The sequence below is a fragment of the Meriones unguiculatus genome, chromosome 19 (assembly GCF_030254825.1).
Source record: "Meriones unguiculatus strain TT.TT164.6M chromosome 19, Bangor_MerUng_6.1, whole genome shotgun sequence".
Taxonomy (NCBI): Eukaryota; Metazoa; Chordata; class Mammalia; order Rodentia; family Muridae; genus Meriones; species Meriones unguiculatus.
Genome location: NC_083366.1, coordinates 61,603,441 through 61,621,119, shown reverse-complemented (window position 1 = coordinate 61,621,119; position 17,679 = coordinate 61,603,441). Strand labels below are relative to the sequence as shown.

General features: G+C 46.7%; 1 protein-coding gene across 2 annotated transcripts in view; it reads right to left on the bottom strand.

The window, feature by feature from the left end:
• The window catches only part of Cap2 (cyclase associated actin cytoskeleton regulatory protein 2), a 137,152-nt gene that overhangs the window by 32,532 nt on the left and 86,941 nt on the right, over positions 1 to 17,679 (bottom strand). For both annotated transcript variants that reach the window (XM_021642820.2, XM_060373113.1), the window contains 3 exons: positions 9,453 to 9,596; positions 9,059 to 9,144; positions 4,140 to 4,245 (listed from right to left, as the gene is read on the bottom strand). In XM_021642820.2, coding sequence (XP_021498495.1) covers positions 4,140 to 4,245; positions 9,059 to 9,144; positions 9,453 to 9,596 — 336 coding nt within the window. The remainder of the gene's footprint in view (positions 1 to 4,139; positions 4,246 to 9,058; positions 9,145 to 9,452; positions 9,597 to 17,679) is intronic.

The window sequence follows — 17,679 nt, the reverse complement described above, 5'->3', positions numbered from 1 at the left end:
GGTGGGGCCCAGCCACACTTGGTGCAGTCTGCACAGCGTTACAGTGCTGTCTGAGAAGACGAAACGGGCTGGTGAGGCGCCTCCGTGGGCAAAGGCACTTGCTGTGCAAATCTGATGACTCGGGCTGAGTCTCTGGACTCCTGGTGGCAGAGGAGAACTGACCCCCCAGAGCTGTCCTCTGACCTCCGCACACGACCCCCCTCCACAAAATAAAATGGAAACAAAAAGTAAAAGCCTGAGTCCTGTAGGGCTTCACACCAACACCCCTCCTTCTCCCAGTCTTTCCAATCTTTGTCTTCTCATAAACATAGAATTTTTTTTTGCATACTTGTGATCAGTAGATAAATAAGTGAAGGGACCGTGTTTATTTTTTGTTCCCAAGGGTCATTTGATCAGATAATTATAATAGCTCCCCCTCTCCGCAAGAACTGGGATCCTGGCTTTCCCATTAACATTCATTTTGCTAGTATGTCACCAGAACAGCAATTGAGAAATTAGTTTGACTTGTACAATAGGTTGTACTTGAGATCTTAGATAGTTTTTAGTAACTTAAAATAAAAATTGAATTTTCAAGTTCAAAAGTATAACTTTCGAATTGTAATATACTTGTAAAAAGCTCTTTATTTTACGTGCGTGAGAGCTTTGTTCTCATAGATGTCTGAGTCAGAAGAGGGCTCCAGATCTTTCCGAAGCTGCAGTTATGAGTTGTGAGTTGCGAACAGTTGAGAGCCGCCATGTGGGTGCTGGGAACGGAACCTGGTTGTCTACAAGAACAACAAATGCTCCTCTCTAATATGCTTTTGAATGGTTTCCCTCTCAAACTGTAGACAAGGAGGAGAAACATCAAGAAAAACCATGGGTCTATGCATAAGTCTGGATACTTATCAAAAGACCGTACATGTGGGATTCTGAAGAAACATCTTCTTACAGGAACTACTTCACGTTTTCAGTATCTGGTCACAACTATCATTTCATAAACATCCCGCTGAAGAAGTAGCAGAGGGCTGGGTGCTAGAGAGCCTGCAGAGCATGCCTGTACATTTACTGTTTCAAATAGAATTTTCCCATGACTCAACCCATGTGCTCAGTAAACAATAGCTGTTATTAGTATGACAATCTGTGAGGCCCAGTTTGCTCCACGGATCGCTTACATTTTCTGTAAATATCTAACACGTGTTTTATAACGTCGCTTTTTAGAATGTGTGACGTGGTGTATTTGTAGATTGTGAAACTGATTTTGTGAGTTTCAGCAAGAACCTTATCAAAAATGGCAAAGAAAAATCTATCTGAATACATCGTATATTGTAAGAAAAAGATAGCTGTGAAACTTGTTTTGGTTGTATGCTTGTAGTGTGTGTCTATAAAGTATATTTCTTCTTGAGTTGCAATGGAAATTTGGAAAGTTGCTGGCACAAAACACATTCCCTCCACCCCTCGAAATGCAGGAATGAGCCCAGGCCTCATACATGCTAAGGAGGTGCTCTTCCACTGAGCTACATCTCCAGTTTCTAGAAGGGTGTATTTTTAATGAACACTATATAAAGTGAGCATTCACTATAGAACAAAGAAAAATAAACATTTTTGTATGATTAATAATCAGATGTTCTCTTTCATATTCATAGAAATAATCGCTTAGCTTTATATGTGGTATTAAGGGTATTCAAACAATTTAAAAGAGGTTTTCTGTCCATGTTTTTAAGAGGCTCATTTGAGAGTTGGCATCTGTTGACATTGTTTTCTACAAGTGGTCTGCCGTTCCTCTTCTATTTGTCTGCCAGAAAACAATAATGGATCCGAGGTCTCCTAACCGTTGTCTTGCTACTCTCTAACGGTGGCTTATCCCCATGGCCAAGATGAGACAATCCCCCTTTATGACACAGTCTTTCATCCGAAACAGATGAGGAATTCTAATCAGTCCACAAAGCATTCACCCCAGCCACACAGACTCCTCCTCCTTAAAAAGCCTTTGGAAATGCATGAAATCTTTTGTCCATATCGTTATGTTGTATGGTGGGAGAGGCAAAGCAGGAACCCAGGGGAATAGCAGTCTGGAGGGGCTGCTGCTAACCTGACCCTGAGTGTCCCTGTTGGGGGACCCTCAGAGGAGCCCCACACTCCTCTGAAAACTTGAACATCACAGTCACCTCAGTCCTGAACCTGCTGCCCTCAGCACTCACTCAGGGCTTCGTATTGGAGCACAGGTGTCGGTGGGACTTGAACTTTTGGATGGAATTCACAATTGCGTCACTTCATTTTCCCTTGCTTGGATGGCTGACTATTCAAGGGTAGTGCTCGTTTCTAATGGCAGGGACTTTCCATCAAAAGCAAGCACAGAGACGTCAGGAGGTAAGGAAGTCCCAAGAGTCCCGGATGCATCCTCTACACATGTGACAGCGTCTGCTGAGCGCGCTCTCTGTCGGGGGCTGGACTCAGAGAACTTTTTCTGAGCAGGTGAGAACAGAGAAACCACACTGGGCTTACTTAAGAAGCCAGATAAGCACAGAGGAGAGCCACGGCCCTGGAGGCAGAACTGGTGAAGAGAGACATGTTTTTCAAAGGTGGGATGTCTGAGCTGAAGCTTGGGGAAGAGGCAGGCTGCCGACCTCTGGGAAACTAGGATTAGAAGCACAACATCCATTTAGGATGTTGCAGCTGAGGCAAAGCAGAATCAGGACACCAGGTTCAGAAACAGCAGTTTCTTCTGGCTTTTATCTAAGCCAGTGGTTCTCAGCCTTCCTAATGCTGCAACCCCTGAAAACAGTTCCTCAGTCAGGCGTGGTGGCACACACCTTCAATCCCAGCGCTCAGGGAGGATCACTTAAGTTCAAAGCCAGCCTGGTCTACAAAATGAGTCTAGGACAGCCAAGGCTACATAGAGAAACCCTGTCTCAAAAAACCAAAAAATGCAAACTAACCAACCGAACCAAACCAACCAAGCAAAGCAAACCCACAAAAAACAGTTCCTCATGTTGTGGTGACGCCCCAACCATAAAATTATTTTTGTTGCTACTTCATAACTGTAATTTTTGCTACTGTTATGAATTATAATGTAAATATCTGATATGCAGATGGTCTTTGAAAGAGTCCTTTGACCTCCCAAGGGGTCACAATCCACAGGTTGAGAACTGCTGGTTAAGCATTGCTGTGCTCAGGATACTCCAGGCAGCCAGTGATTGCTTTGATGTTCAGTGAGTCGGGGAGGAGGCTAGAGAGGAGGCCGGGGCCACTGTAGTTTCCCATATGGAAGTTAAAGTGGGCACACACATAAGCTTTGGCTACCCCACTGGTAAGGCACATCCAAAGTTTAGGGTTGGGCGTGGGGTGTGGCCTAGCTGGTGCAATGCTTCTCTAGCATGCACGAGACCCTGAGCTTCGTTCCCAGCACCGCGTGAACTGAGTGTGCTGGCGAACACCTGCCATCCAAACACTTAGGAGGTAGAGGCAGGTAAAAGTTCAAGGTCACCCAAGGTCATGCAGGCTAATCCGGAAGATAGGAGGCATTGCCTCAACCCTCCCCTGACCGAAAGCAAACATGCCAAACTTAAACAAGATTCAAACCTAAACAAGTTCAATAAACTTTGCTACATCGAAAGAAATACTCAGAACTTTTCGTCGCTATTTCATTTATAACTATACCCAAAAGCTCACATTTCCTTTAATTCCCACCTCTTAAGGGCATGGTGATGCTTGTAAACCTCTGTGCTTGAGCTGAGCCCTTTGAGGTAAGCCGAGGGCTGCGCTCTCCACGTGATCGCTACCCAGGCTAACCTTCCACTGTGTTGGCTTCCCATTCATTTTCTTATTAGCATACATCAATTGTATAAAATGACAGGTTGCACAAGGCACTTCCCCAAGTATAGATGTTTATCATGTAGTTTGAAAACAGGAGAGATTTGCATTTCTGGATCTAGCTTATTTTCCTTAACACGGTGGTCTACAGTTCCATCTATTTTTCCTTCAAATGACACGATCATGTTCTTTATGGCTGAACACTAAATAACTCCCTTTGCCTCCTGTCACAGTGCTGTTTCCATAAAGTTTTTGTCCTATCTTGAGGTACAGTCTAAAGCTTAAGATTATTAGGGGTCGTGGGATACACGTTTTCACAAGTGTTTGGTCAGAGGGGGCCTGGGACTTACTGTTTTGCTCCAAGCAAGGCCCGTGGTGTGGTGCTCCTTGATGTAGGCTTGAAGCTCGCTCCAGATGTTGAGATAGGACTTCACCCAATCCACGTGAAGCGGGTCACTTCAGTACAAGAGAGAGTGGGCGAGAGCAGGGTTAGGATCGAAAACCCAGTTTTACACGTGTCCATCTGGTAGGCGGAGCTCCAGAGGAGCCCAGAGCGAGTGTCCTCTAGCCAGAGGGAGGCAGGAGGATGGCCAGTGCTCTGAGCTGCGGGTGTGGACAGAGAGACAGAGACGGGGCCCCGGGTGTGCAGAGCTGACACAGGAGGTGGCTGCGGGGAGCAGACCGTTGCTTCTGACCCCCTTCTTGAATAAAAAAAAAAAGAACAACATGTTTCTAGGGGAGAGAACAGCATGAAAAAGAAAAAAAGAAAAAAACATGGAACAAAAGCATTTGGCTTGTTTTCTAGTAATTCAGCGGTTATTTGGTTTTAGAAGTCTGATTGGAGACTTCTACCCACTAGAATTGGCAAATGCTTGGTTGCATTTCTTTCCTAAAAACATATTATTCTTATTAATTCTTTTAGAATTACATATTTTAATCACATTCGCCCCCTTTGTTGCATTTCTTTGGGCAATTTCTGCCCCCATAATCTTCTTTGCACCCATTTTGAAGGAAGAAGTAGTGGTCAGAAAATGAGAAAACACTGAGTTTTGAGTTGGCAGAAATGCAATGATATTCCACTAATGTCAATAACTGAAGAGAACCCCAAAAGGAAACCTCTGTTATTAAGCCTCTTGACAACAGGGACTTTTCTCCACATAGACTGCTGTCCTTGCAGTGTTCTGAGTGCCACCCCCATGCCTAGAGTCCACAGCAGGAAGCCATGCCACCAGGGAGAGTGAGCAGGGAGATGACCATGGTTTGGATGGGAAATGATCCTCACAGAGTCATATGTTTGGGAACTTGTTGTTTTGGAAGGTCGTGTAGCCTTTAAGAGGTGGAGTGTCACAGGAAGTCGGTCACTGTAGAGTGGGCCTTCCAGCCTCATTTCCTGTCCCATCTCTGCTTCTTGCCCCGCCCAGATGTGAGCGCTCTTCACTGCTTCAGCTGCCAAGCCCAGCCTATGGCTGTGCCCTGCCAGCCATGGTGGTTTGTATTTCCTGAATCATGAGATAAAATGGACCTCTCCTGTCTCAGATTGGTTCTGTCAGACATCTACGTTTTCAGTGAGGAAGTGAGTCATGTAGGGATTGAATTCCTGACCACCCTGTTTTCTTCTACAGCTTCAGATTTGCTGGCTCTATGACCGGAATCTATGAGGCTCTGCCTCACTTTCATAATTAAAATCCCCTAAGTGAGTAGCTTCCTAGATCTACCTCATTAATGTCTTGTTCTAGAGGCTCTTAGGAGGTGCCCACAGACACAGGAGACTGTGTACAATGGTATCAGAGGGTGAGGCTCCCTTCAATATGATTCAGCATGTATGTCTACATACATGCTCTACCTATGCAGATATGTCTCATCTGTGTGTGCATTTACGCAACACACAGGCATGACAACACGCCAGAGATAATCCCATCATACATTTGACATATGTACTGCTAAAAATGCTAGCAACTAACAAGGGCCAAATCTGCACAAGGCCAAGGTGGTTTTCCTTTTTAACCATCCAGGTATTATTTTGACTTGGAGAAAGTTCCAAGAAAAACAAACAAACAAACAAACAAACAAAAAAGTAGGAAGAAATAATTGCATGAAAATTCCTAACAACCAACGAAGACCAAATCTATATGCTTAAATGTGTTTCTCTCCTAAGCATTGCAGTATCGTTTTGACTTAAGAAAGTTCTAGAAAAAGATTACAGGCAGGGATAGCTGCATGGTGCCTTTTACCTGAAGCTAGACTCTAGAACATTAGTTGAGCCACATCCAAACACATAGAAGTTGTGACCCTCCCTCTGTTTTCATTGGCGTTGGAAGCTGCAAAGCCACACCCTGGCAAAGCCAAAGCAACCGATCCGCTCTGTTCCTACAGACAAAGGAGCCAACAGCCAGCCAAGCTAGTTACCAGGGAGGCACAGAGGCCCACGGCCCTTCCTACCACAGGGCAGCCCTTCCATCAGCAGTTTCCCCTGCAGGTTTGCCACACGGGCAACACCTAGAAGGCCCTGTGGGGCACTTGGGAGACCCCCCCACAGATGGATGTTGGGGTGTGAGGCTCCTTACACTCACCAGTTCACCAGTGTAAGACATTCAGGGGGACTGGCACCCAGGTGAACCAACATGCACCTCTGGTGACATTTCCCTGGCTTTATTATATCTTTTTCAGGCATGCTGCCGATGAAGTGCTCGATGATGCTGCCTGACCTTTCATATTTAACACTAATAGCTGAGATCAAGGGGCAAAGCCTGAGTGGGCCAGTTGGCATGGTCTTGTAATTACAAACTGCAAAGGAGGTTGAGGCTGGAGGATCACACCATGAAGGCCCACTCAGATGACAGAAAAGTGCAAGGCAAGCCTGGACAACTTGGGGAGACTCTCAAAATGAAAAAAAGTGAAAAGAGGACTGTGGCTGCAGTTCAGTGGGGATGTTTGTCTAGCAGATGGGAAGCCCTGAGTTCAATTCCCAGTTCTGTAACAAACAACGTTGAAGGGGGAAAAGACTGCACTTGTTTTGCACAGAAGCAAGACTGTGGGAAACCCCAAACTCTCTGGTGCTGGTAGTACCTCAGGAGGCTATCCAGGCAGCGAGCAGATACTGAGGGTTGGAGAAGCTTATGAGAAACCAGGAGCAACAACAAGTGAGTACAGGTTTCTTTGGGGGAGGAGATGAAAACATTGTAAAATTAGTTGTTGGAATGAATAAGTGAAATGATTCCTTGTATTACAATTCTCCATACCTCACATATATGGTATAAATATTCATATATGTTGACTAAATATTGGTTTAAAAAAGAGCTTGGTGTGGTAGCATATGCTTGCATTCCCAGCACCCAGTGGGTTGATGCAGGAGGATCCTGAGTTGGAAGCTAGCCACTGGGCTCCACAGTAAGATCTTGTCTCAAAACAACTAACCAACCCCTGCCTCTCTCAAAAAAAAAAGGAAGAAAGAAAGAAAAGAAAAAAGAAAAAAGAAAAAGAAAAGAAAAAAATAAAAAGAAAAAAAAACCTTCAAGAAAACTAGAACACAACTTTCCCTCCCCCCAAAAAAATCCCATGTTAACAAAAAAAAAAAAAAAAAAAAGCAATGCAAATTTTGAACCATCCCATCTTAGGCAATAGGTTAGTCTGTGGTGGGTATTTGCATATGCTATGCATTCTTCCGCATTCTGTGGGAAGGGTCTGCCTTAGCTGAGACAGTCTAGAGAAGCCAGGCCCTCTGATTTCCTTCCACCTGAGCAGTGTGGAATAAGGATGAGATGGCACTAGGAGACCCCACGCTAGCTGACCAGTGGCCGCTTCTGCTGGTCCCACTTAAGAGTTCAGATGGGGAGCTACTGGAGTCCAGAGCCAGGCAGCGAAGGTAGCTGCTCTTATTTCAGTCTTTTCTTCTATTAGCAGGGCTGGCCACATCACGCTTAGCCAGCTATGACCTCACTGGAGGGTGAACACTCTTGTGACAATCTGTGTAAGTAGGTTAAGAGGCATTTTCCTAGCTATCTCCTCAGCCCGGCCTACCTCCATTTGATGGCATTTTCTCTTCTGTCCCCAGATCAGTCTCTCTATGATCCATTATTTGGGCTGGAGGATACCAGATCTTTCTATGCTGGTTCTCCAGACAAAACCCCTTGGCTCACCTGTCCTTTCCACAGCTGTTGACAGTTGTTCAGACAACAGCTGTCTGTCTGCCAGGTCCTATTTCAGCTCAGTTTCTGGTTTTGTGCCCAGTTGGCCTAGTTCACGGTCTCACCAATCTTCGTTTTGGGCTCCTCCATTCCTCCTCTCTAGTCACTCACTATCTCTGCTTGGATCACTGGAAATTTTCGCTGGGTTTGGTGGCACAGGCCTACAATTCCAGCACGTGGGAGGTGGAGACGGGAGAATAGCCACGAGCTTGAGGTCAGACCAAGATACATTAAGAGACTGTCTCCAAATCATGAAAGAAGGAAAAAGGTCAATGATGGAGGCTCAGTCTTTAAGTACAGAAATTCCTAACGTACTGACATGTGGTCACGTGAGGACAGGCAATTCATTGAAAGAAAATGGAGGCAGCTTTCTTTATAAAACACATGCCACCCAGGAATCCGATCCCCCTCTCCGTGTGGCTTTTCCCTACAAAAGTGGGATTTTAAAATTTTACTTAAGAAACGAAAAGCTTCTATTCATGCCTGTGCAATGCATGTGAGGTGTCTGCGGAGGGCAGGTGAGGGTGTTGGCTCCCCCAGAGTTGAAGTTGTGGACCGCATGAAGCAATCGAAGTCTGGCCCTCTGGAAGAGCAGAAACTGCTTCTAATTGCTGCGAAGTCTCTCCAGTTATTCTGTTTTCTCATGACATTTGTTCATGCATTTTGCGTGTGCATATGTGTTGACATGCATTCCAGGGTGTGCATGTGGGAGTCTTTGGACACCCATGGGCGTCGACTCTGTCCTCTACCAGGAGCTGCAGGAGTTGTAATCAGGTCATCGGGGTATGGTGGCAGGAGGCTTGCTGAGCCATCCCAACGGCCTATGTATTGTTTGAAGACATGATCTCATGTGGCTCAGGCAGACCTCACATTTGCCATGTTGCAAAGATGGCCTTGGATTTCTGACTGTTCTCTTTCCCCTGGGTCACAGGTTCGAAGCTCAAATGTGGGATCTTAGTCTCAAGGTTAGTCAGTGTACCAATGAAGAGACCAGGACAGGGATCTGGGGTTAAACCTAAGCTTGAGGAGCAGAGATCTGACAAATGATCAACTGAAAAACACAGCCAGTAAAAGACGGTACATACCTGTGTTTGTAGTCCTTCAGGACCCTGTTAGTGTAAAAGGTGGCAGCATCATTCATCTCCTTGACATAAGGACCAGGTTTGGGGGACTGAGAAAGCAGGACCATCACCCAAGCATAGAAGAAAAAAAACACAGGATAAGAAAGAAAACACCTTGAAGAAGCAGGAGAAAAGCAGCAGAACAACGGGTGAGAGCCGGAGGCAATGTGGGGTCTGTGGAGGCTGGAGAAATGCTTTTCCATCTCAGAGAGCACTGGGCTCACACAGGGTAAGAGAAAGCCGATGTGCCCAGCCTGCAGGAGCCTTCCTACGGTGCCCAGGCTACGGACGAGCCTGAAGGTGAAAGTCCCTGAAAAGGTGTGTGTGCGCGCACGTGTGGCAGTCCGTCCTTACTCACCACAGCTATCCACCCGAGGGCGGGTATGCTCTCACTGACCGCCGAGAGGTGGTTGAACATGTCGCTCCCCCGGTTTCTCTCTCGGAAAGTCTGTATCTCCTGAATCTTCTCCGACATGGGTTTCAGGAGGACAGCCACCTCATTCTGCGGGCAAACGTTGGACTGGTTACTATGGACAGACAGAACACTGTGCACACTAGCCTGAGGGAACCGCCCGGGGCTCGCTGTGACTTGGGGATTCGAAAGGAACATGTGACTATCCTGAAGAGGATGATGTTGATCCAGACAGCCTTCTTTCGGTATCTCTGCGTGCTACTGTTGTGGGCTCAACCAACTCTGGATTGAAAACACCACAATAAGCAGCTTGGCTGGCAGAAAGGCAGGTGTTAAAACAAGAACAGCAGCAGCAACAGCAGCCAAGCTGGACAAGGTGGCTCATCCTTGTCACCCCAGCACTTGGGAGGCTGAGGCAGGGGTTGAAATCACAGTGAAGCCAGACAAGGTGTGGTAGCTCACACTTCTTATCTTAGCATTTAGGAGACCGAGGCAGGAGGATCTGAGACCAGCCTGGGCTAGAGTGTGAAATCCTGTTCCTCCCACCACCCAAAAAGAGACAATTATGATTCATTGATTTATCATCTCTTATGTCCTCAGCCTGATGGCTTTCTATGCGGTCCTTAGTCCATGCATGGTCACATTCTCTCCTCATTAATTCACCACATGACTCCTGTAGTTACATTAAAATGATCTTCACAACTGTGTGAGCAGAGTCACAAGGTACAGGTGGAGAGCACTCCCTGCGGACAGGTGGAGAGCCTCCCTGCGGCTGCTTTGAAGCCCTCACCTGCTGAGCGTTGACACCTGTTGGACCTCCAGGTGTTGAGGAGCCAGGTACAAAGTTGGAGCCTCTGTGTGTGTGTGTGTGTGTGTGTGTGTGTGTGAGAGAGAGAGAGAGTGAGAGAGAGAGAGAGAGAGAGAGAGAGAGAGAGAGGGGAATAGCAAAGGCCCTGCCTGGCAGGAGCAGTTGAAATGCTTTCAGCAGAATTTTACTCAATCTTATTCACAGGAGGGAAAATGGAAAAGCGCCTTACAACTCTTTCAATTTTTTTTTTTTTTAGAGCGATGGTTTTCAATCTTGTCTACATGCCGGAACCCTCTCCCATCTCCCTGAGGCCTCATACTCATTTACTTGGTCTTGGGAAGGCCTGGGCAGGAGGGGGAAGACTGGGAAATCTCCCTAGGTGGTCACTGTTGCAGTGGTGGGTCACACACCAAAGGAGCAACAAAACACTGGGGACAAAATTAGGCTCGGTCACAGCAGCAACTGTGACCCTCTTGACTGTAACCCTCTTGCCATGTCTCCTCCCAAGCCAAGTGCTATAGAGAGAGGCTTTGGAGTTAGAACGACCTTGGTTCAAATCTGCTCTCTGCCTATTAGCATCCATGGGGTTCTGAGAAAAATCACTTCAGCTGATTTTTGGTTTCATGTGGCACAAATGGAAGACAACCCCCTCCAGCCTCTGGATATAGGGGATGCTATATTTTAAACCTCTGGCCCTGGGGGGGGGGTACACAATAATTGCAAGTGATGGTTCTGAGAGCCATGCCACAGCTCACGTCAGAGTTGTATTAGTTATGTTTCTTGCTGCTGTGACTAAATAGTTGACAACTTAAGGGAGAAAGGTTCCCTGGAGCTTCCTCCGTGGAGCAGAATAGCCTCCACCGCGCAGAAATTCTCCTGCCTCTCGCTCCTGATGACTGTCATTGCAGGCGTGTGCCACCACACAAGGTTTGGAATTTTAATCTTTAGAAAGCAAATATTTCTCTCTCCATAGACCTTTTCTCGGTCCAGATTCAATTACCAGATCAAAAGGGCGATGCTGGCTCTCTCCAAGGCCAGCAGTTCCGTTGTGGCAAAGCCACACAGTGGCCCCTGCTTGCCTCTCAGCACTTGGCTAAACCATAACATGTTTGATGAAATGACATCTCTGAGAAAGACCAGACTGTCTCAACTGCTGGTGGAATCTGTTCTCTTGCCCCAAGAAGAGAAAGAACCAGAAACTGTGTATTTACAACACTGGAGAGATTTATTATGACCAACTTCGTTTATCTCTAACATCCCGAGAACAAACTCTGAAGTCTGAGAAGATGCAGAATTCTGGAAGACATTTTATATTGGTTATCTGATGAGACCATCATAAATATCAAGAAAGTTGCCTTTTGCCTTAATTTGGCAACTGTGTGAAGAATTTTCATCAGTTAAAAACGTCAAGAGAAGAAAGAACAACTCTTGCTTCTACCAATGCTAACAAACATTTCGGCCTTCATTCTGTGCCAATAGGTTTGCGTGTGCTGTGAAGTGGCTTATCTCCTCCAGCTCATCCTGAACTTCCGCAGCTGGACTACGGAACACAAGAGAGAACAGTGTGATTTTCGTCAAAGCTCAGTGTGCGGATGTCAGCAGAAAGGCGCTGTGGCACGACCTTAGACATCCTTCTACCTGCTTAGGTATTAGGCATCTGTGAGGCATACTCAGAAAATATGGGCAGAGTTGTGTTATGTCAGCTAAGCTTAGGAAAGTGCTTCCCACTAGAGAAAGGCATGCGTGCGTGTGTGTGTGTGTGTGTGTGTGTGTGTGTGTGTGTATAGAAATTGAACCCAGAGCCTTGGACAAACTAAACAAGTAGCCTACCAACTGAGATGAATTCCCCAGCAAAGAAAAGATAATTTAAGAGGTTTCTGTATTATTATTATACTATTATTATTATTGATTATTATAAATTATTGATTATTTTTATACTATTATTATTTGTGTAGGGGGTATTTATGCATGTATATGTATGTTGGAGTATGTGTCTGTAAATGCGTGTGCAGGTGCATGAGCGTGTGCATGTGTGGAGGCCTGGAGCTGACTGCTTCCTTGATTGCTCCCCACTTGATTTCTTGAGGCAGGATCTCTCACTGAACTCAGAGCTCACCAGTTCTGGGAAGCACAGTGCAGCCTTGTCCTAGAGTCCCTGGTCTTGGCTGGCTTCGTGACTGCTGAGAGCACAAGCAGCCATTAAGCTTGCCCAGACTTTGGGTTCTGGGGACTCAAACTCTGGTCTTCATCCTTGCCCGGTCAGTGCGCGGGCCCTTTACCCACTGAGTGATCTTCTGAGTCCCGCGTCCTGGTTTTCTGTGCACTTGTTTTCTTAGAGTGCAGTGGCGGTGGTCCTGAACACACAGCTGGAGGGATGCCTCAGTCCGTAAAGTGCTGCAGAAGTTGGAGGTGAGTGGGAGTGGATCTGCAGCACCCACATTTTTAAAAAGCTGTGTGCGGCTGTACCCGCCTGCAGTTGCAGTTCTGGGTGGCGGTGGTGGTGACAAGAGGATGGAAATGAGAGGGCATGGGGGGGCGGTGACATTGCCTAGCCATTCTCGGCCATCAGTGAGCGCCACGTCTAATGAGAGATCTTGCCTCAAAAAAACAAATAACCAAAGAAGACAGTTTTCATACTCATGCGCCCACACACCTACACACACACATGCTCACATTCACACACAGCCGCTACTGTATTGTGTAAATTCTCTCCAAAATAAAACAACCCAAACCCGCGTTTCCTTCAGGTTTCTATTTTCTAAGACAATTTCCTGAAAGGAAATAAAAATTTCAAGCTGTGAAGACAAGCCCCCAAATCTCTTCTATTTCAGGTATCCCTGGAGCAGACAGAGACACACATGGTCCTACGGAAAGGGCAGAGGTGAGCGAGCGAGGTCATGTTTTCAGCAAACGTCTCCAAGGCTGTGCTAGCCGCGTGATGCTAGTCGGGCAGTGCTTGGGAGAGTATCTCAGGGCTGTGTCTTCACGGCCCTTGCAAGGACTCTGAACCTGAAGAACCCAGGGCTGCTATCAGCTCCATCTCCACTTAGCGGCAGAAGCAACTAGATTGTTTTGCAGAGAGTAAAATGGAAGAGTTTTATCAGCAAGCTTGGGAGAAACTTTACCCAATAAGGCAAACCAGATTCTCTCTCAGGCAGTTCTGTAAGAGAGGCAACAATCTGGACTTTGACCTTAAAGATGGGCACACAATAGCAATGGAACTGACTGGTTATTTCTAGAATCAAGGGTTCTTTTTCAAAAAGTTAAAATTGGAGTTTTGCTTACTAATTTTGTGTGCACCAGGGAACTTCAAAAGAGCGTTTTGGGAGTCCATTCTCTCCTTCCACCACATGTGTTCTGGAGATCAGACTCAGATCCTCAGTCTTGGTGTAGGGTGTTTTCCTCCTGAGCCATCTCACCCACCTTTGGAACACAGGCTTCTTTCCAAAACATTTATTTATCTTTTTAGTGTATGCATGTGTAGCTGTGTGAGGTTATGGGCCCCACATACATGCAGGACTCTACAGGACGAAGAGGGCATTGAGCCCTCCTCCCCCGGTACTGGAGTTACAGACAGTTATGGGCCACCGTGTGGGTGCTGGAATTGAATCCATGTCCTCTGGAAGAACAGCCAGTGCTCTTAACCCCTAAGCTATCTCTCCAGACCTTGGAATACGGGGTGCTTGTATAGTTTTGTGTCAAGTAGGAAATAGCTAAGTGATTTTGTTAAAAAATTCCTTTTCTGATTATGAAATGAATATTTGCTTATTGGAGTGACTGGAAATACAGACAGGAAACACAAGCAAATACAGAACATTCTAATTCCACCATTAATGTATACAGTTCTCAAGAACAAAGAAATTTTTTTTTTTAAAGATTGTAGGTGCCAGAGGATCAGGGAGTTTGCTGTGAGACTGTGTCTTCTTGCAACATCAGAACCTACACCCGTAAAGTCTCACCGACATGACCAAACATTGCACAAACATAAGCTGAAAAAGGATGACACCAGTGAACATGCCACACAGACAGGGAAAAGTTCATGAGGCCTCAACTCTAGACGAAGAACTACAGGCAACTGAAGGAAGCTGGGAAAGCAAGAGGTGGCCCTCCCTTGAGAAGAGCTCTTCTTCTTCCACACATAGAAGTAACCGTAGATGGACTGGACAGGTTATAGTTAAGAGTAGATGCATATATGCATGCAAATATGCATGCAAGAACACGGAGTGAAAAGAGAGCCTGCGAGTTCGAGGGATCGGGGAGTAGTATACGGGAGGGTTTGGAGGGAAACAGAAAAGGGGGAAATGTAACTACAGTCTCAAAAATATTAAAAAAGGAGTAAGAAGAATGATGTTAAGAGTTGAATTCAAGCCATCCAGTCAAACCCACAAGCACACCAACAAATAAAACCCCATCAAAACACTGTTAGTAATCAGCATTGGGCAACCTTCTGTTGCTATGACAGAATGCCTGAGGGAAAACAGCTTAAAAGGAAGAAAGATTTGTTTGGGTCAGAATTTCAGGGGTTTAAGTCCACAGCGAACTGGCTGCACTGCGACAAGTCAGAACTCCACTGGGGAGGCTGGGTAGGAAGCCAGAACAAAGGAACACCTCAGGGTGACAGGAATCATTAATCCTGAAAATCCAAAGAGAAGGACCCGGTCCACAACTTCGAGCCAAATCTGAAGCAAGCTTTAATTAACTACTGTCCAGGATGATGGGGCTGTGCCCAGGTTCATTTTTGGGTTCTCAGAAAATGGAGACAAGTCACATTTTGCAGAAGTATAAGGCGACCGTTTTCCCAGTCAGGTGCAATCAGGGGCAAATGTGCTTCCTGACATGTTTCCTGCCTGCATACTTCCACCTACACATGATTAAGCACACGCGACACAGCCGGGTCAAACAGGCTTGTTTAGGGGAGTGCAAACATAAACAATATTTCAGCATTTCAGGAGATACCTACCCTTGGGCAAGAGGGACTACAGGTTAACTTGGGTCCTTACAGCAGTATGGTGAGTGGGGAGAGAGGCAGGACCCCGATACTCCCATCATGCCCTCGGTGACCTACTTCCTGCACCTATGCCCCACTTCACACGTTTCCATCACCTCCTTCACCTCCTTCACCTCCCTCACGTGCCCCCAGCCAGGGATCAAGCGATTAACATATGAATCTTTTGGGAGTTATTCTAGGACGGATTGTAACGCAGGTACTGTGCAAACTGCATCATTTTAGAAACGATGGTTTCAGACAAGGGTGGCACCATTATGGCTCAAAAAACCCAACAACTAAAAAAATCGGAACAATAAACTTTGGACTCTTCTCTTCTTGAGAGGAGGTCTCACTCTGAGTTTCAGACTGGCGTAGAAATTACTTTGTAGCCCAGGCTAGCCTCCAATTTGTACTTCTCTTACTCTACTTTCCCAAGCATTGGGATTATAGATGTGAGCTACCACGCCTAGCTCATCATTTGGACTCTGTATATGTGTGCACTGTAATAGAGGTTTTGGTTTCTTTGTATGTTATAAAAAATGCTTTTGTTCTAATCCCAAGTGTGGAATTTTAGTTGGGCTACAGCTTGACCACACCTGTTAACTGTCATGTGTGGGGCATGATCTTTGCCAGCTGCTAATGGCCTTCCACGTGCAGCACGGAGAGGGCTGTGGTCTAGGGCTCCGAGTATGAGAGTGAAAAAGAGAGGGGGTTGGTGTTTGCTGTGGCGTGGAGCAGTTTGGAAAGACCAGAGACCAAAGACGGTGTGGCGGTTTGGAGCAGACAGACAGACGGAGCGAAAGGCTTCGGGGTGCTGCAGCGTGGAGGCGCCTGCTGGCTGCGTCTGGGGTTGACGGAGATTGATGTAGACCTCTGAAAGAACCCCTTGACCCTAACTAGCCAGGAGAGGTAAAGGGGTGTGGGCCCTGTCTCCCCACTAACCTACTCTCTCCTACTTAAGGTTGGGGGGTTGGTGGAAGGGAGGTAGAGGCCTCAACACCCCAAATAAAGTAGGGTTTAAAATGCACCAACGGTGGCTTCCCGCTGCAATGCATGTGTGTGGATGTGGGCACACCTGTGCGTGCTGTGAGACCCGAAGCTATGTGTGGTTTCACTCCCCTGAACAAGTTTGTCCGACCCAGCTGCACCTGCGCCGGATGTGATTGCTAGCGTGTGCGTGGGAGGTACGTGGGCAGGAAATGCGTGAGCATGCGCGCTTGCCCCTGATTAGCGGTAGGTGAATAGTGGTGTTGTGCATAGGCAGAAAATAGTCGGGGTATAAGCTTGCCCCTGAATGGACCTGATGGGAAATACGGAGGCCTCGTGGGGTTGTGTTTTTAAGCCTGGCAAGGCGTGACTGGTCACCATGTTCTGGGAACCCAGAGATGGACCTGGCCAGAGATCTATCCTTCTGGCCTATATTTAATTAAAGCTTGCTTTAAATCTGGCTTAAGATGGTGCTAGTGGTCTCATTCTCAACCGGTGGGATTAACAGGGTGTGTTTGTGTGTGTGTGTGTGTGTGTGTGTGTGTGTGTGTGTGTGCGTGCGCGTGTGCGCGCGCGTGCGTGCGCATGTGCACATGCCTGTGGCTCCAGAGGTAAATCTTGTGTGTCGTTCTTTAAGAGCCATCCACTTTTGTTTTTGAGACAGGATCTCCCATAGGCTGGCGCTTGCTGAGCAGATGAATCTGGTTGGCTGGCCAGTCCCAGCACTGGAATCACAAGCAGGGGCTAACGATGCCCGGCTTTTTCACAAAGGCTCAGGGGATCGATCAAGCTCAGGTCCTCATGCTCATGTGGCAAGCCCTTTATCCACTGAGATACCTCCCCACACCCGCGGACGCTTTAGCGATGGGATCCTACTGCATTTAAGCCTCTAGAAAACTGATACCAAGCACTATTTCTTAGCAATCCACAATACCAGATATCAACCGTCAGTGCTTTGGATTTTACTAATATGTATTTCTTAGTTTTCGAGTACCACAGCTGTATGTGATGTCACAGTTGTTGTCATTATGTCGAACAATAGCACATTTCTTGGAGTTTTAGAAGTAGAGGTTGCATGAACACATGTTGTGGTGTCACCAAACTGTCTTGGGAACCCTGAAGGGGACTGGAAGTGGGGTTCAGGTCGTGGAGCTCAGTTAGCATTGGTAACGCCCTGGGTTTGGTCCCCGGCGCCGCACAAACAGGTGTGGTACACATTTCACAACCCTAGCACCAGGGAGGCAGAGGCAGAACCACAGGTTCAAGGTTATCTTCAGCTACGTGGTTGGAGGCCAAGCCCGGGCTACTTGAGCCCTTACCTCCAAAACAGCAAAACCAAACCAGACCGCTGAAGGATCCCAAAGACTTACATTCTTTAGGAACAAACTTGG